The sequence below is a fragment of the Lithobates pipiens genome, unplaced genomic scaffold (assembly GCF_037356315.1).
Source record: "Lithobates pipiens isolate NorthernLeopardFrog02 unplaced genomic scaffold, aLitPip1_a1.2 Scaffold_18, whole genome shotgun sequence".
NCBI classification, from domain to species: Eukaryota; Metazoa; Chordata; class Amphibia; order Anura; family Ranidae; genus Lithobates; species Lithobates pipiens.
In genome coordinates this window covers 293,844,312-293,860,449 of record NW_027507758.1, presented here as the reverse complement: position 1 = coordinate 293,860,449, position 16,138 = coordinate 293,844,312, and the positions used below count along the sequence as shown (strand labels likewise).

The 16,138-nt window shown below is 43.9% G+C and overlaps 1 protein-coding gene across 3 annotated transcripts in view; it reads right to left on the bottom strand.

Annotated features, from left to right (window-relative positions):
- Positions 1 to 16,138, bottom strand: part of AK9 (adenylate kinase 9) — a 160,781-nt gene that overhangs the window by 15,075 nt on the left and 129,568 nt on the right. For all 3 annotated transcript variants that reach the window (XM_077487133.1, XM_077487134.1, XM_077487132.1), the window contains 2 exons: positions 15,655 to 15,872; positions 861 to 1,057 (listed from right to left, as the gene is read on the bottom strand). In XM_077487133.1, the coding sequence (XP_077343259.1) occupies positions 861 to 1,057; positions 15,655 to 15,872 (415 nt within the window). The remainder of the gene's footprint in view (positions 1 to 860; positions 1,058 to 15,654; positions 15,873 to 16,138) is intronic.

Below are 16,138 nucleotides of genomic sequence, written 5' to 3'. Positions count from 1 at the left end.
GTGGCACTACTAAGGCTGGATTCACACCTATGCATTTTTAGTGCTTTTTGCATTTTGCAGATTTGCACTACAGTCCAGTTAACATGGTTTCCTATGGAACACGTTCTGTAGTGCAAATCTGCAAAATGCAAAAAGCATTAAAAATGCAGAGGTATGAATCCAGCCTTAGTCTACTCCATGGGGGGTGAGCTTTTTGCAGAATTGTGTGGCCTGAGAGATCTATATTCATAGATGGAGGTACAATAAATGTAGCCTAGGGAGATACGTCTGGCTCTAAACCTTACTGCACTAAGGCCTGGTTCACACCTATTCAGGTTGCAGTTTGCATATTCCAGGTGCATTTTGAATTTTTCAATACATGTTTTTGATCCATTAAAGTCTATGGAACCAAAAACCAGAAAAAAGTCCCTGGCCCTTTCCATAAAATGCACAGATGTGAACATGACCCATAGGAAACCATGTTAAATGGACTGTAGTGTGTTTCTGCAAAACCAAAAATGCACTAAAAATGCATAGGTGTGAACCAAGCCTTAAAATCTGTTTTTAAAAAGCACAGCAGCAGTGCTAGAGACCTGCATGATTTTAAAAACATACAAATCGACTATAAACTATAAGGCTGGATTCACACCTATGCATTTTCAGTGCTTTTCGCATTTTGCAGATTTGCTCTACAGAACATGTTCCATAGGAAACCATGATAAATGGACTGTAGTGCAAATCTGCAAAATGCAAAAAGCACTAAAACTGCAAAGGTGTGAATCCAGCCTAAAGACATACTGATGCTATGTTGGATGTAAAAATACAACCAGCAGTGAGTTACTGAAAAATAACCATAGAGCAATGAAATAGATTCAACTTACAGCCAGCTCCTGCTGTGAAGCCATCTTGTAGTAGTGTCCACGGAATTCAGCTGCAAACTGCAGGGATGATGTTACCGAACAATCGACAAGCTCTCCCCTTTGTGCCAGGCTTACAGGACAGTATTGTGCAAACTCTCCCAGGCGAGACAACAGCTCTTGGGGGGTGATGCAGAAATCAGCAATAGCAGCTGCTTTACCTGTACAAGGTGCAAAAAAACACAATCAAATAATGCGTCTGGCTATACTCAATTCACAAAGCCCAAGTGATAAAGAAACACAAAATCATATGCGAGGGTTCTTCAAAAAGTTTCCGCCCTTTTTTTAAACGCTAATAAATATTTAAAAAGTGCAGAAATTTTTTAAAAACCCCTTGTACATTGGCTTTAAATACACAAAAAACTGATCTGATTTTATTCAGGCACAATAAGTTGGAAATCGGTCTCTGTTATTGACTGATCTTTACTTTATTGCTTATGAAATCTCTACCGATAACCAACCTACTGCCAGTAAGGCATATAACGGCTCACACACATGCTTACTCTATAGTCTCATTTGCACATTGCTACCTTTGAACATTTCTTATACACTGCTAGCACAGGTAATCAAAAACTGTAAAAATCTGTGGTGCTTACATTAGTAGGCTAGTGAAGCATATATGTGCTGCAACCCAACTAACTAAGGGCAGCTGAAATGTTGGTTGTTTTTTCCATTTAAACCTGCAATTTTTTTAATGAGCTGTATTAATTTCTTTGCGTTTACATGTGTTCATGTAAATTGCATTGCAAAAAAAATGCTGCCTGCTGTACTTTCAAAGTCATGTATCCACAATGCAATGATGTAAAAGAAAATATTGGGAGACATTCATTTTTACTGTCATTGCATTTGGAATGACTTTCTGAACGCATCCAAACGCATCCGATGTGGACCAACCCTAACAAAGCTCTTCATAACCATAACCTACATCAATCTGAATTTGGCCATACATATTGGAAAGGCATATAGGATGTCAAGGGTGTAAAGCCAGCCATAGATGAATCACAGTCGGTTCAGCAGGGACCGGACGAGATTCGATGCATCTATGTGCAGACTTATTGTACCCAAGTCAATCCATCACTTTAAAGAGGAAGTAAAGGCAATATAAAAAAAAAACACACCCTGTAAGGCAAAGGCATAATAATCTAGTATGCAACTTATGAATAACTTACCTGAGAATGAAGCCCCCAAAAGCGGTCCTCCGTCTTCCTCTTCGCCGCTGCCATGTATCCTGGAGCGACTTCCGGGTCTCGCTGCTCCGGCGCTGTGATTCGCCGGAGCCACGATGACGTCACTCCCGCGCATGCGCACGGGAGGCGACACGAGTGGCATATCGCAGTGATCTGCGACCTGCTCAGTGCGCCTGTGGGCCGCTGTCTACGGCGCATGCCCCGTAGACAGCGGTGCCTGTCTTTTGGTAAATACCTATACGGTTTAGGAGATATTTCTTGGACCTACAGGTAAGCCTTAATCTAGGCTTACCTGTAGGTCAAAGTGGTTTGTAAGGGTTTACAACCACTTTAACTGCTAGCAATAATCACTGTGTTCTCCAAGGAGGGACATATAAAACCAGATAGTGAAGCGCTGGGGGTGATAAATTAATCTTGATAAAAATCCCAAAAAAATTCAGAACGATTATCCTTAAAAAAGTTGATAAAATTAAAATATATATATGTGTATATTGAGAACCACTAGCTTGAGAATACACATAATAACTACCAATGACTGCATGGGCACACAGGAGCTAGGAGGGGTGGAGAGGAGACTGACCTGCCTCCAATGAAGGGTCCACAATGACAGAGGTGTGGCGGAGCCCGGAGGTGCTCAGGGATGAGGTACTGTATCAGAGTGTCAGGGGCGAGGGACTGTCTACCAGCCACCAGCCTCACAGCACAGACGCCAGGAGAAGGAACTTGGGGGGCCAACTGTGTAGTCTGGATGTCCATAGGGGAGAGCTGCAGCGTGGGCATAACTGCAATAACCAGAGGGAGTGTATGATACCTCTCATGGCTCTATTTCCGGGTTCCGGAGGCTGTGGTCATCTGACTAGCCACATCACCAGCATAGCAAGTCCTAGTTGCAATCTCAGAACAGCCAATAAGAGGATAATATACAACCGGTCTAAACTACGTGGCATGTTCCCCAATGCCAGGAGCCTGGCGGAAAAGATGGGTGAACTAGAGATACTGTTGTACTGGGAGGATTTGGATTTTGTGGGAATTTCAGAGAACTGGTTCAACAGCTCTCATGATTGGCTGGCAACCATTCAAGAGTATACCCTTTGTTGGAAGGATAGAGAGGGTAAAAAAGGGGGAGGGGTATGCTATATATCAAGAATAATGTACAAGTGAATGTGAGAGATTACATTACTAAGAGAGCTAGGGAAGAGGTGGAATCCTTATGGGTAGAGCTCCAAAGGGATGAAGCTAAGGGGAAAATAATACTGGGAGTATGCTATAGGCCCCCTAACCTGATTGAGGAAGGGGAGACAGATCTCCTATCACAAATTGGATTAGCAGCAAGGATGGGAAGTGTTATCATAATGGGGGATTTTAATTATCCAGACATAGACTGGGCGGAGGAAACCACACATTTATCTAAGGCTCGCAAGCTCCTAAATGTCTTTCAGGATAATTTTATGGGTCAGATGGTAAATGCACCAACTAGAAATAAAGCGATACTGGATCTACTTATTACCAACAATACAGACCTGATCACGAATGTAGAAGTAGGGGGCAATTTAGGTAAGAGCGATCACAGGTCACTTGGCTTCAGTATAAATCCCACAAATAGGAAACATAAGGGGAATACAAAGACACTGCATTTCAAAAGAGCCAACTTTCCTAAGCTAAGAACCTTGCTAGAAGGCATAAATTGGGATAAAATCTTAGGAACAAAGAACACAGAGGAGAAATGGGTTTACTTTAAGAGCATATTAAATAAGGGCATTAGCCAATGCATCCCATTGGCTAATAAATTTAAAAGAGCGAACAAAAGTCCTGGATGGCTTAGCTCCAATGTAAAAATGCATATAAAAGCAAAGGATCATCATCCGCATTCAGACTTTATAAAGAATGCAACAAGAAATGTAAGGGTGCAATAAGGACGGCTAAGATAGCACATGAAAAAAAATCTCAAGAAATTATTTAAGTATGTAAACAGTAAAAAAGGGAGGACAGACCATATTGGCCCCATAAAGAATGAGGAAGGACATCTGGTTACAATGGATGGGGAGATGGTGAAGCTATTAAATGTATTCTTATCTTCAGTCTTCACAAGGGAATCGGGGGGCTTCAGTAACCAAAACGGCAGTGTTTATCCTCATAACACATCACAGGAAGCACCTCCATGGTTAACAGAGGACAGAATTAAAATTAGACTTGGCAAACTTAACATTAATAAATCACCAGGACCAGATGGCTTGCATCCGAGAGTACTTAGGGAACTCAGTCAAGTAATTGCCATTGTTCCTAATTTTTACTGACAGTCTACTGACTGGAATGGAAGCTTACTGGAGAAAAGCCAATGTAGCACCAATATTTAAAAAGGGCCCAAAATACATCCCTAGGAATTACAGACCAGTTAGCCTAAAGCCGCGTACACACGTAGCAGTCCGTCCGACGTACTTAGTCTGGCGGACGTCCGCCAAACTGTCTGTCGGAATTTTCGAACGGGCTACTTGCCCACACACGGCAGTTTTTCAGCGGACTAATACGGCGTACTAAGTTCGCCGTACTTTCGAAATGAACGGACTCGCCCACAGACGCGGAGGAAAGTCCACTCATTTCGAGCGCGTCTTCAGGTAGGCGGGGCCCGCGAGGGAGACGTCGCTGGCCCCGCCGCCTGGTATGGACTTAAAGGGGAACCCCCAACGCCGAAAAAAATCGGCGTGGGGGTTCCCCCCAAGTCCACAACAGACCCTTGTCCGAGCACGCTACCCGGCCGGCCAGGAAAGGGGGGCGAGCGAGCGCCCCCCCCTCCTGAGCCGTACCAGGCCGCGTGCCCTCAACATGGGGGGTGCCTTGGGGAAGGGGGGGCCGCGCGGCCCCCCCACCCCAAAGCACCTTGTCCCCATGTTGATGAGGACAAGGGCCTCTTCCCGACAACCCTGGCCGTTGGTTGTCAGGGTCTGCGGGCGGAGGGCTTATCGGAATCCGGGAGCCCCCTTTAATAAGGGGGCCCCCGGATACCGGCCCCCCACCCTATGTGAATGAGTATGGGGTACAATGTACCCCTACCCATTCACCTGTAAAATTAAAGTACAAAAAAAACCACAACACACGAGATAAAATACTTTATTGCACAGCTCCGGGGGTCTTCCGTCTTCGGGGATCTTCTCGCCGGACTCCTCCGCTATCTTCTTGTAGCTCTTTTGCTAGCGGAGGAGTCCGGCTTTCTTCCTCGCCGCCGGCCTCTTCTCCCGACTTCGGGGGTCTTGTCCCCCTCTTCGGTTCTTCTGCCGGGCCACCGCGCCTTCTTATAGCTCTTTTACAGGCGGTGGCCCGGTCTTCTGTCGCCGCTGCCGCCTTCTGTTCTTCTTCTTCTTCTCCTTCTTCTCCTGGAGATGTTGACTCGACGCTCTCTCCGGCCACAATGTCAGGGACGCGCTGCGCGGCCACTTATATAGGGACAAGGGGCGGTGTCACATGGCTTTATGTCACATGGGTTGGTGTCACATGGTGACCCCGCCCCCTTACGATGTCACAGTCCCCATGTGACATCAACCCATGTGACCAACCCATGTGACATAAAGCCATGTGACACCGCCCCTTGTCCCTATATAAGTGGCCACGCAGCGCGTCCCTGGCATTGTGGCCGGAGAGAGCGTTGAGTCAACGTCTCCAGGAGAAGAAGGAGAAGAAGAAGAAGAACGGAAGGCGGCAGCGGCGACAGAAGACCGGGCCACCGCCTGTAAAAGAGCTATAAGAAGGCGCGGTGGCCCGGCAGAAGAACCGAAGAGGGGGACAAGACCCCCGAAGTCGGGAGAAGAGGCCGGCGGCGAGGAAGAAAGCCGGACTCCTCCGCTAGCAAAAGAGCTACAAGAAGATAGCGGAGGAGTCCGGCGAGAAGACCCCCGAAGACGGAAGGCCCCCGGAGCTGTGCAATACAGTATTTTATCTCGTGTGTTGTGTTTTTTTTTGTACTTTAATTTTACAGGTGAATGGGTAGGGGTACATTGTACCCCATACTCATTCACATAGGGTGGGGGGCCGGTATCCGGGGGCCCCCTTATTAAAGGGGGCTCCCGGATTCCGATAAGCCCCCCGCCCGCAGACCCCGACAACCAATGGCCAGGGTTGTCGGGAAGAGGCCCTTGTCCTCATCAACATGGGGACAAGGTGCTTTGGGGTGGGGGGGCCGCGCGGCCCCCCCTTCCCCAAGGCACCCCCCATGTTGAGGGCACGTGGCCTGGTACGGCTCAGGAGGGGGGGGGGGCGCTCGCTTGCCCCCCTTTCCTGGCCGGCCGGGTAGCGTGCTCGGACAAGGGTCTGTTGTGGACTTGGGGGGGAGCCCCACGCCGATTTTTTTCGGCGTTGGGGCTTCCCCTTTAAGTCCATACCAGGCGGCGGGGCCAGCGACGTCTCCTTCGCGGGCCCCGCCTACCTGGAGACCCTCTCGAAATAAGCGGACTTTTCTCCAGGCGGGAAAAGTCCGCTCATTTCAAAAGTACGGCGGACTGGCACACACACAGCCGGTTTGTCCGCCGAAATGCGAGTACGGCGGGCAGATTGTTGTGCAAACCGAAATTCTAAGTCCGCCGTACTGTCGGGTCAAAAAAGTATGCCGGAGACTACACACGGGGGGATTGTTTGGCGGACTTGAGTTTGCCGGACTTTTCCACCGGATTGTTTGATCGTGTGTACGCGGCATAACATTAACAGTATGTAAACTCTTGGAGGGGACGATCAGGGACTATATACAAGATTTTAGTAATGAGAACGGTATCATTAGCATTAATCAACATGGATTCATGAAGAATTGTTCTTGCCAAACCAATCCATTAACCTATGTATCTGGATTTTGCAAAAAAATTTGACACAGTTCCCCATAAACTTTTACTGTACAAAATAAGGTCCGTTGGCATGGACCATAGGGTGAGCACATGGATTGAAAACTGGCTACAAAGGTGAGTTCAGAGGGTAGTGATAAATGGGGAGTACTCAGAATGGTCAGGGGTGGGTAGTGGGGTCCCCCAGGGTTCTGTGCTGGGATCAATCCTGTTTAATTTGTTCATAAACGATATGGAGAATGGGGTAAACTGTTCAATCTCTGTATTTGCGGATGATACTAAGCTAAGCAGTGCAATAACTTCTCCGCAGGATGTAGAAACCTTGCAAAAAGATCTGAACAAATTAATGGGATGGGCAACTACATGGTAAATGAAGTTCAATGTAGAAAAATGTAAAACAATTCATTTGGGTGGCAAAAATATGAATGCAATCTATACACTGGAGGGAGAACCTCTGGGGGAATCTGGGATGGAAAAGGACGTGGGAATCATCCTAGTAGATTATAGGATCAGCAATGGCATGCAAAACAGAATATTGGCATGCATTAAAAAGAGGATTCATTCCAGAGATAAAATGATAAGTTTCCCACTCTGCAAGACTCTGGTCTGGCCACACCTGGAGTATGGCGTCCAGTTCTGGCCACCAATCCTCAGGAAGGATGTACTAGAAATGGAGCGTGTACAGAGAAGGGCAACAAAGCTAATAAAGGGTCTGGAGGATATTAGTTATGAGGAAAGGTTACGAGCACTGAACTTATTCTCTCTGGAGAAGAGCCGCTTGAAGAGGGGATATGATTTCAATTTACAAATACCGTACTGGTGACACCCACAATAGGGATGACTTTCTGTTCCCAGGAGGGACAGCTCCCCACATCCCCCACTGGGAGAACACAATAGCTCCACGGGAAGAGTTCCCCCATCAACACTGACAGTGTTGATGAGAGAATCCAGTGATTTTCTTTCTTGCAACCCACGGTTGCAGGAAAGAAAATCACATAATCTATGGCCTGACTTACTGAGAAGCCGTCTCTACCAATCTCTGCCCAACCAGCTTCCTCATTTCTATTGCTATTGCATTTACACTATGTAGAGGAAAACTTAGGCCTAAATAAATGATATGATCAGTTTTGGTACTGGTAATCGCACACATATGCACACACACAATTTTATCAGAGTGCACTTTGTCCCACACTTCCCTTTGTAATGTGATAGAAAAATTACATTTTTCTGATGAGCTTTGTCAAGGAGCTTGTGCTTAATACCTGATATTAGACAGACAGAATGGGGTTGATTTACTAAAACTAGTGAGTACAAAATCTATTTCAGCTCTGCATAGAAACCAATCAGCTTCCAGTTTTTTTTTTTTGTCAAAGCTTAATTGCACAAGCTAAAGGTAGAAACTGATTGGCTACTGTTAGAAAAGTTTTAAATGTTTATTGTGTGACTATTAGAAAAACAATAGTCCTGAGACTGATTTGTTAAAAAGCTTACTTCTGAACACATTATTGTATTAACTCATTGTATTGTTTTGTCTTAATTAACTCCATAGTAAGTTGTAGAATCATTAGATTTAACTAAATATGATAGCCTAAGAATGTACGGAACATGAATAGCAAATAAAGTGCCATCCTGTGCCATGACAACGTTATTTATGTTCCCTCAGCCAATAGAAGCATAGAGGTGTTATTCTTGTAGGGTATGAGGAGAGAGAGAGATATTCTTTTGTTGGGACTTTTTTCTGCAGCTTGTCCTGTAAGCATGTCTCCCTGTTGTGGGCCACATCAGAAATAAATTGTTTGCTTCTCAAATACATCTGGAGTTTTGACTGATCACAAGGGAAGTTCCTAACATTTTTGGTCCTCCGAGTCGGAAGCAACACGCTGGTTTTCAGATCAGACTGCCCCGACAAAACTTCGGTGAGTATTGGACTTTGAAGCTCACCGAACGATTAAAGTCCCCCCATTCAATGTTATTGGTGAAAAAGGGGCGGGGGCAAAAGATCTGGATTCCACTGTCTGTTTCCGAACCTTGTGTGATCCAGTCCAGGTGTTTGAGAGGTAAGATAATTTAAATTATTCTTAATTCTTTCTAAGAGTCTTTTCTTCTCTTTCTCTTTGCTTCTGGTTTAATGTGTTGTAATTGCCGACATTGGTATTGATCCTATAATATTCTAGGTGGTCCAGTGCTCGTAGAGACACTTGGGGACGTTGTCTCAGGTAAAAAATTACGTCGCCCGCTGTCCGGACAGATAACAAAAAAGATAACAAAAAGATTTGAGGTATACCGAATGTCAGAGGTTGAATGCCTGACTATTTAAGCGCTGTTTAGTTAAGTGATCTAAAAAGATTGCAAGGCTAACTTTCTTCTGTGTGTGTTTACTTTATCTTTGTTCATGTTTAACCCTTTTTGATTCTCTCGATAGTGTGGGGAGTGCTGATGTTTTTGCTCTTGTATTGTTACCCCACAGTACAACTTTGTTCGTTTACATGTTTTTGTGCTGTGTATTTCTAAGAAGAAGATAAGAAGCCAACCCACTGAACTCTCTCCCCCTCCCCTCATGTAAGGATTGCTCCTGCCAGAAGTTGTAAAAGTTAACCCTTGATTAGCTATGACAATACAGAAGGGTTATATTGTAAATATTGAAACTTAGCATAAAAGAAAAAGAAGGTACACTGACAACACCAAGTTGCTTTATTATTTTAGCATGCCATGGTGTTACAGGAAGCAAGTGGCAGAAATTGTTTATAGTTTGAGTAGCTGGGAAAAGGTAGATTGCACTTTGGAGTGAATAGAATGTTGTAGAATTATTATCAGGTGGCTTGATGAATGTGAAAAGAAAAGAAAAAAAAGGCTGAGAATGTTTTCATTACTATGATGGTCAAGAAGCTGTTTCTCGGAAACAAGAAAATGCACATTGCCTGACAGAGGTCAATTTGTGCATCTGTGAAAATATTAGGACTTTTGGTGGGAAAGAAAGTCTGAATAATAGTCTTAAAGTAAATATTTATATTGGATTGGAGTTATTTTTAGAATTCACAGACTTTCAACTGTGAAGTGTTAATGATGCAATGCTGTTTATATTTGGGTACATTTATAAAGTCAAAAGGCTAAGTTCTGAATCAGAATACTAAAAAAAAAAATTAAAAAGAAAGAAAGTTCTATTTTGGGGCCCTGTGGATAAGCTTAAATTGTCAGGACCCAAAGTTCAAAAAAGGTATGGGTTGGAAATGGCGAGTATTGGCTTCAGCATGCTAGAATTAGGGTAGAAGGAAGAACAAAGGAAAAATGCCAAGCCCAATTGTCCCTAGTGGACAAAGAGGATGATCTCATCTGCTATACCCAGAGACCACCTCCTTATAATGGTCCTCCCTCTCAGGTGCAAGTAACTGCCCAGAGTAACACCTTCCCTGTGACATCCACCCCTGTCAAAAGAACCGCCTCTGAACAAAACCCCAACTCCACTTCCTCAATCTCTCCAGACAGTAGTTCAGTCCTGGAGATGAACAGATCGATCCTTGAAACATTAACTGACGCCATAACTCATGCACTGGGTGCCCCAGCAATGCACAGGGACGGGGGGGGGGGGATCCATTGCCTCCAGAAAGCCCAGACTTAGGGAACAGGTTGACTGCCTTATTGAACAGATGCCAGCTTAGATGGGTACAACGGACTGATTGGCAAAAAATAAATATGACAGTACAAGAAGACAAGGAAAGTGTCAGTGACTACCTAAATAAATTATGAGAGATTTTTAGAGTGTTCTCTGGGCTCCCCGAAGCTGAGGATGTGTATAGTGCATATTAACAACAGCTAAAGATTGTTTTTTTTAAATGGATTGAAACAGGATCATAAGGATTACATTGTTAAAAACATGGTTACTTACCGAACTGCCTCAGTTTTAGATGTTTTACAATATGCTAAGCATTCTGAGAAGTATTTGAAAACAAAGGAAAAAAAGAATGTGAAAGTAAAGGTTTTTGTGCAAGGTGATGAAGGAGAGGAGGATGCAGAAGAGTACACTGCTGAGGCAGAACCAGAGGGGTCTCATAGAGGAAGAGGCACAGGTGGTTTTAGAGGAAGGATTACTCTACAGAATTAGACAGTGCAACGAGAGTACTTCCACCCTGTGTACAAGCACTGGTAGCATCAGTGGTGTAGTGGTTAGCACTCTCGCCTAGCAGTGAAGGGGGTCGCTGGTTCGAATCCCAATCATGGCGCTGCCTGCCTGGAGTTTGCATGTACTCCCTGTGCCTGCGTGGTTTCCTCCGGGTGCTCTGGTTTCCTCCCGCACTCCGGGGACATGCAGGTGGGTTGATTGGCTTCTGTCCCGGGTTGGCCCTGGTATATGAATGGGGACGTTGGATCCTTGGGGGTGGAGAACGATGTGGGTGTACAGGGGTAGGGGCTGGACACTCACTCAGGCTTAACCGGATGGACTGGTGTCTTTATTCAACTTTACTAACTGAAAAGGTACCACATGCAGTGTCTGTTATCCTGTTACAACAAAAGGTATCACATTTGAGCCCAGCACGACACCTTTCCTGCATGACAATACTCTTGACACAACCTCACTACAGTACACAGTAGTGTAGTACACAGAGGTGTACTACATTAAAACCATCCACACTACTACTACTTCCTACTGATGGTCATAAAACATGACTGCGCTGCTGCCATCACTGAAAAGGTACTGCCACAAAGTGATCTGAAAGATGTACCATTATCTAACCCTGACATGATACTTTTTGTTGATGGTTCTAGTAAGAAAAATCCAGATGGCACAAATGCAACAGGATATGCAGTAGTGACACAGGATGAGATTTTGGAAGCGGGGCCACTAACAAAACATTATTCAGCACAAGTTGCAGAACTTGTAGCACTGACAAGAGCATGTATACTGTCAGAAGGAAAATCTGTAACCATATACACTGACAGTCAATATGCCTTTTCAACAGTACATGTTTTTGCACAACAATGGAAAAACAGGGGGATGGTCACCTCCAGTGGTAAACCAATTTCACATACGGACTTCATTTTAGAACTCCTAGATGCAATACAGTTACCAAAAACAGCTTGCAATCTGTAAATGTCAAGCACACACAAAATATACGGACCCCATCTCAAAGGTAAATAAAAGGGCAGATGAAGCTGCCAAAATAGCGGCACAAGAAACATAAAATAATGACGAGAAATCATAGTGATAGATCATACAGTCCTTACTGATATGCAGCAAAATGCCCCCCCCCCCCCGGGAAAAAACAATATTGGAAAACAAAGGGTTACACAATAATTGATGACATTTACACGTCACCTGAAGGGAAACCGGTATTACCAAAATCTTTATTTAGGTATGCAGCAGTATTGACAGATGGAGTAACGCATGTGTCAAACAGGGGGATGACTGAGATGTTAAATAAAGTATGTACAGCCTATGGATTTACAAATTACTCAAAAAACTTTTTGCTCTCAATGTCTTATATGTGCAAGGCACAATACTCAGGGAGGTATAAGACCATAGAAAGGGAAGTTCCCTACACCGCAATATCCATTCCAACACATTTGCATGGATTTTATTGAATTAGACAAATGTGAAAGGAAGAAATATTGTTTGGTACCCAGGCACCCTGACCAAATGGGTGGAGATATTCCTGACAGGAAGTGCAGATGTACAGACTGTAGCCAAAGCATTACTAAGAGATATTATTCCTAGATTTGGAATCCCTGAAAGGATTTACAGTGATAATGGACCCCATTTTGTAATTAAAAAATATACAACATTTGACAGAAGTGATGAGAATTAAAGGGAAATACCATTGTGCCTATCATCCCCAATCAGCTGGATTGGTAGAAAGACATAATGGCATTCTAAAAAGCAAACTGAGAAAAGCTATGGAAGAAATAGGTAAAAATAATTGGATGTATTGCCTACTAGAAGCTGTGACCAGTATGTATATCACACCCCCAAAAGAAGATGAAAAAGGTGCATGTGGGAGATTGGGTCTCAATAAAAAGTAATAAGAAAAAAGCAGTGGTACTCCCCAAGGTGGGATGGTCCTTTCAAAGTCCTTTTAACTACCCCTACTGTGATAAGGATTGCAGAGAGGTCTACCTGGATTCACCAGTCCCATTGTAAAAAGGTTTTACAGGCAGAGTAGGGCCAGATGGCTACTAGAGGTTCAGAAAATCCGGCTACAAAGGGAGGTCTCACACAAGGTGGGACTTGTCTCAAACCGGTGAAGTCTCCCTCCCCTTCCAACTCCCCTATCCTATCCGCTGGAACTCTGTAGCTGGTTAGGATGAAAGGGACAGTAATTATCCTTGGGTTACTGGTGACTCTAGGAGAGGCATCCATAAGAGGGGTTATACATTATGGAAGAGTAGAGGAACCTTTGAATTAGGAAAGAACAGGAAAAGCATTAAATCTAAAACTTTATAGAGGGAATAACTAGCACTATACTGGTAGACTTCTGTCAGATTGCAGATTGTGGGGATACAACTGGGGCTAGAGGACTTCTATGGGCAGATAAATATATCTGCTGGCTCTGGAATAAGACAGGATGTCAAGCATGGGATCGGGCCCTGTGGACTACAGCACATCAAGATTGGGGGTATAATCAACCAGGGGCTAAAAAGAGTGGAATAAAGGAGAGACTCATAATCACAAAAGCGGCCAACTCCCCCTTCACAATAGTAAGAACTGTAACCAACTATTAATAACATTAAAGGAGCCGAGGAAGGAAGATCAGCGGTTGTATTCCATGGGAGCATGGGTGTCAGGAACTGACCCCTCAGGAACATTTTTCCTTGAGGTATTACCACCTAATAAAACTAGACAACAGGAAAAGGTAGACTCAGAAGGGAAAGAAGAAGGCCATACTAAAATAGAAGTTCTGAGTATAACTATAAGATTCACTAACAATAGAAGATGCCATAGCTTTGGAGACGGGCGACCAAGAATAAAAAATGAGTGGTTACAATGGTTGAGGTTAAAACTCTGAAAAAGGAAAACTGTTTAGTTTGTGCCGGAGCCAGACCACATTTAGCAACAGTTCCTTTTCCTCTAGATCACAATACAGATCCAGAAGGTTTAAAATGTATGTTGCAATTGTATAATAAGAGCTATAAACCTGAAACAAATTCTACTTGTCACACATTGAGTTTGTTGTTTCCCCCAGTACAGAGACCTCAGATACCTCCAGCGGTTACCGCTTATCCGGGCAACTTTACTTGTTTTGCACTCCCAGGGACCCGTAGCGCGGTGGATCTTGGGTCACTGCCTGATGACTACTGTGTGGAGAGGATTAACACGGACAACGGTGACTGGGTTGGACATGACATTCAGAGAGCTGATGTCTGGTGGATGTTTGGGGATAAGAAACTGCGAGCTAGACTACCAGCCAATGCCCAAGGGGATTGCGCTATGGTCCAGCTGGCTATGCCCCTGAGAATCCTGTCAGAATACCCGTGGACTAAGAGTGACCGACAGTATCATAGGGACACCTCTCCCTTGGGGTCATTTGACTCTCAGATCTACATAGATGAGATTGGGGTTCTTTGCGGGGTGCCGGATGAGTTTAAAGCCAGGAATCAGGTGACAGCTGGGTTTGAGTCTCTTCTCTGGTGGGTGACTATAAATAAAAATGTTGACTGGATTAATTATATATATTATAACCAACAACGATTTGTAAACTATACTAGGGATGCTGTGAAGGGCCTAGCAGAACAGTTAGCCCCCACATCTCTAATGGCCTGGCAGAACCGAATGGTTTTAGATATGGTCTTAGCTGAAAGAGGAGGGTATGCAAAATGTTTGGTAGCATGTGTTGTACCTTTATCCCTACAATACAGCTCCTGGAGGGACCGTGACCAGAGCCTTGGAAGGACTGACTGCGCTATCGAATGAATTGGCGGAAAACTCAGGTATTAATGATCCATTCACAACTTGGCTTGAAGGATGGTTCGGTAAATGGACTGGATTTATCACATCATGTTTGATCTCAATCGCTGTGGCTTTGGCTGTTTTGGTCACTTGCGGATGCTGCTGCATTCCCTGTATTCGAGGACTTTCACAAAAACTCATTGAAACTGCAGTCTCAAGAACAATGTATCAAACCCTCTCTACCTCTGAGGAGACCTATGTGGACATTGAAGCTCAACTTACTGACATACAGTCCGAAAGTGTATAACACAGGGACTTTCATCGAAATGTGTTGAGATAAAATAGTCACACAAATAGGAGGGAATGTTAGAAAAGTTTTAAATGTTTATTGTGTGACTATTAGAAAAACAATAGTCCTGAGACTGATTTGTTAAAAAGCTTACTTCTGAACACATTATTGTATTAACTCATTGTATTGTTTTGTCTTAATTAACTCCATAGTAAGTTGTAGAATCATTAGATTTAACTAAATATGATAGCCTAAGAATGTACGGAACATGAATAGCAAATAAAGTGCCATCCTGTGCCATGACAACGTTATTTATGTTCCCTCAGCCAATAGAAGCATAGAGGTGTTATTCTTGTAGGGTATGAGGAGAGAGAGAGATATTCTTTTGTTGGGACTTTTTTCTGCAGCTTGTCCTGTAAGCATGTCTCCCTGTTGTGGGCCACATCAGAAATAAATTGTTTGCTTCTCAAATACATCTGGAGTTTTGACTGATCACAAGGGAAGTTCCTAACAGCTACCATGCACAACTGCCCCAGATTTTGCACTCTACAGTTTTAGTAAATTAACCCCAGTGTGTACATACCTTCCCTTATTCTTTCCATGTAGGTTTGCACTTGATCGATGCTTGCCCGGACTTCTTCACGGATTTTATTGGCCACCCACCATTTGCTCCGTGTGGCATCTACTTCACACCAGTTTTGATGTTGCAACATATAATATTCTTTAATACATTGGATCTCCTGCTTATAATTGGAGTTTTTTACAGTTAATATCTGTGCACTGTCATGTACAGGGTACGGCCTATCAAAGAAAAACAAACCAGCAATATAAGGTGATGTAGTGAATGATTACAACTGATAATTTAAATATACTGTACATGTACTTGCTCAATATTTAAAGGTGTTGTAAACCCTCTGCGTTTAAAAAAAAAAAAGTTATTTTTACTGCAGCAGCGCTCCAGAGCCCCCCCTATACTTACCTGAGTCCCGTAATTCCCGTGACGGGAATGAGCACGCCAGCTCCGGCCGGTGTCTCGTGTCCTGAATGGATAGATTAATAGCAGTGCA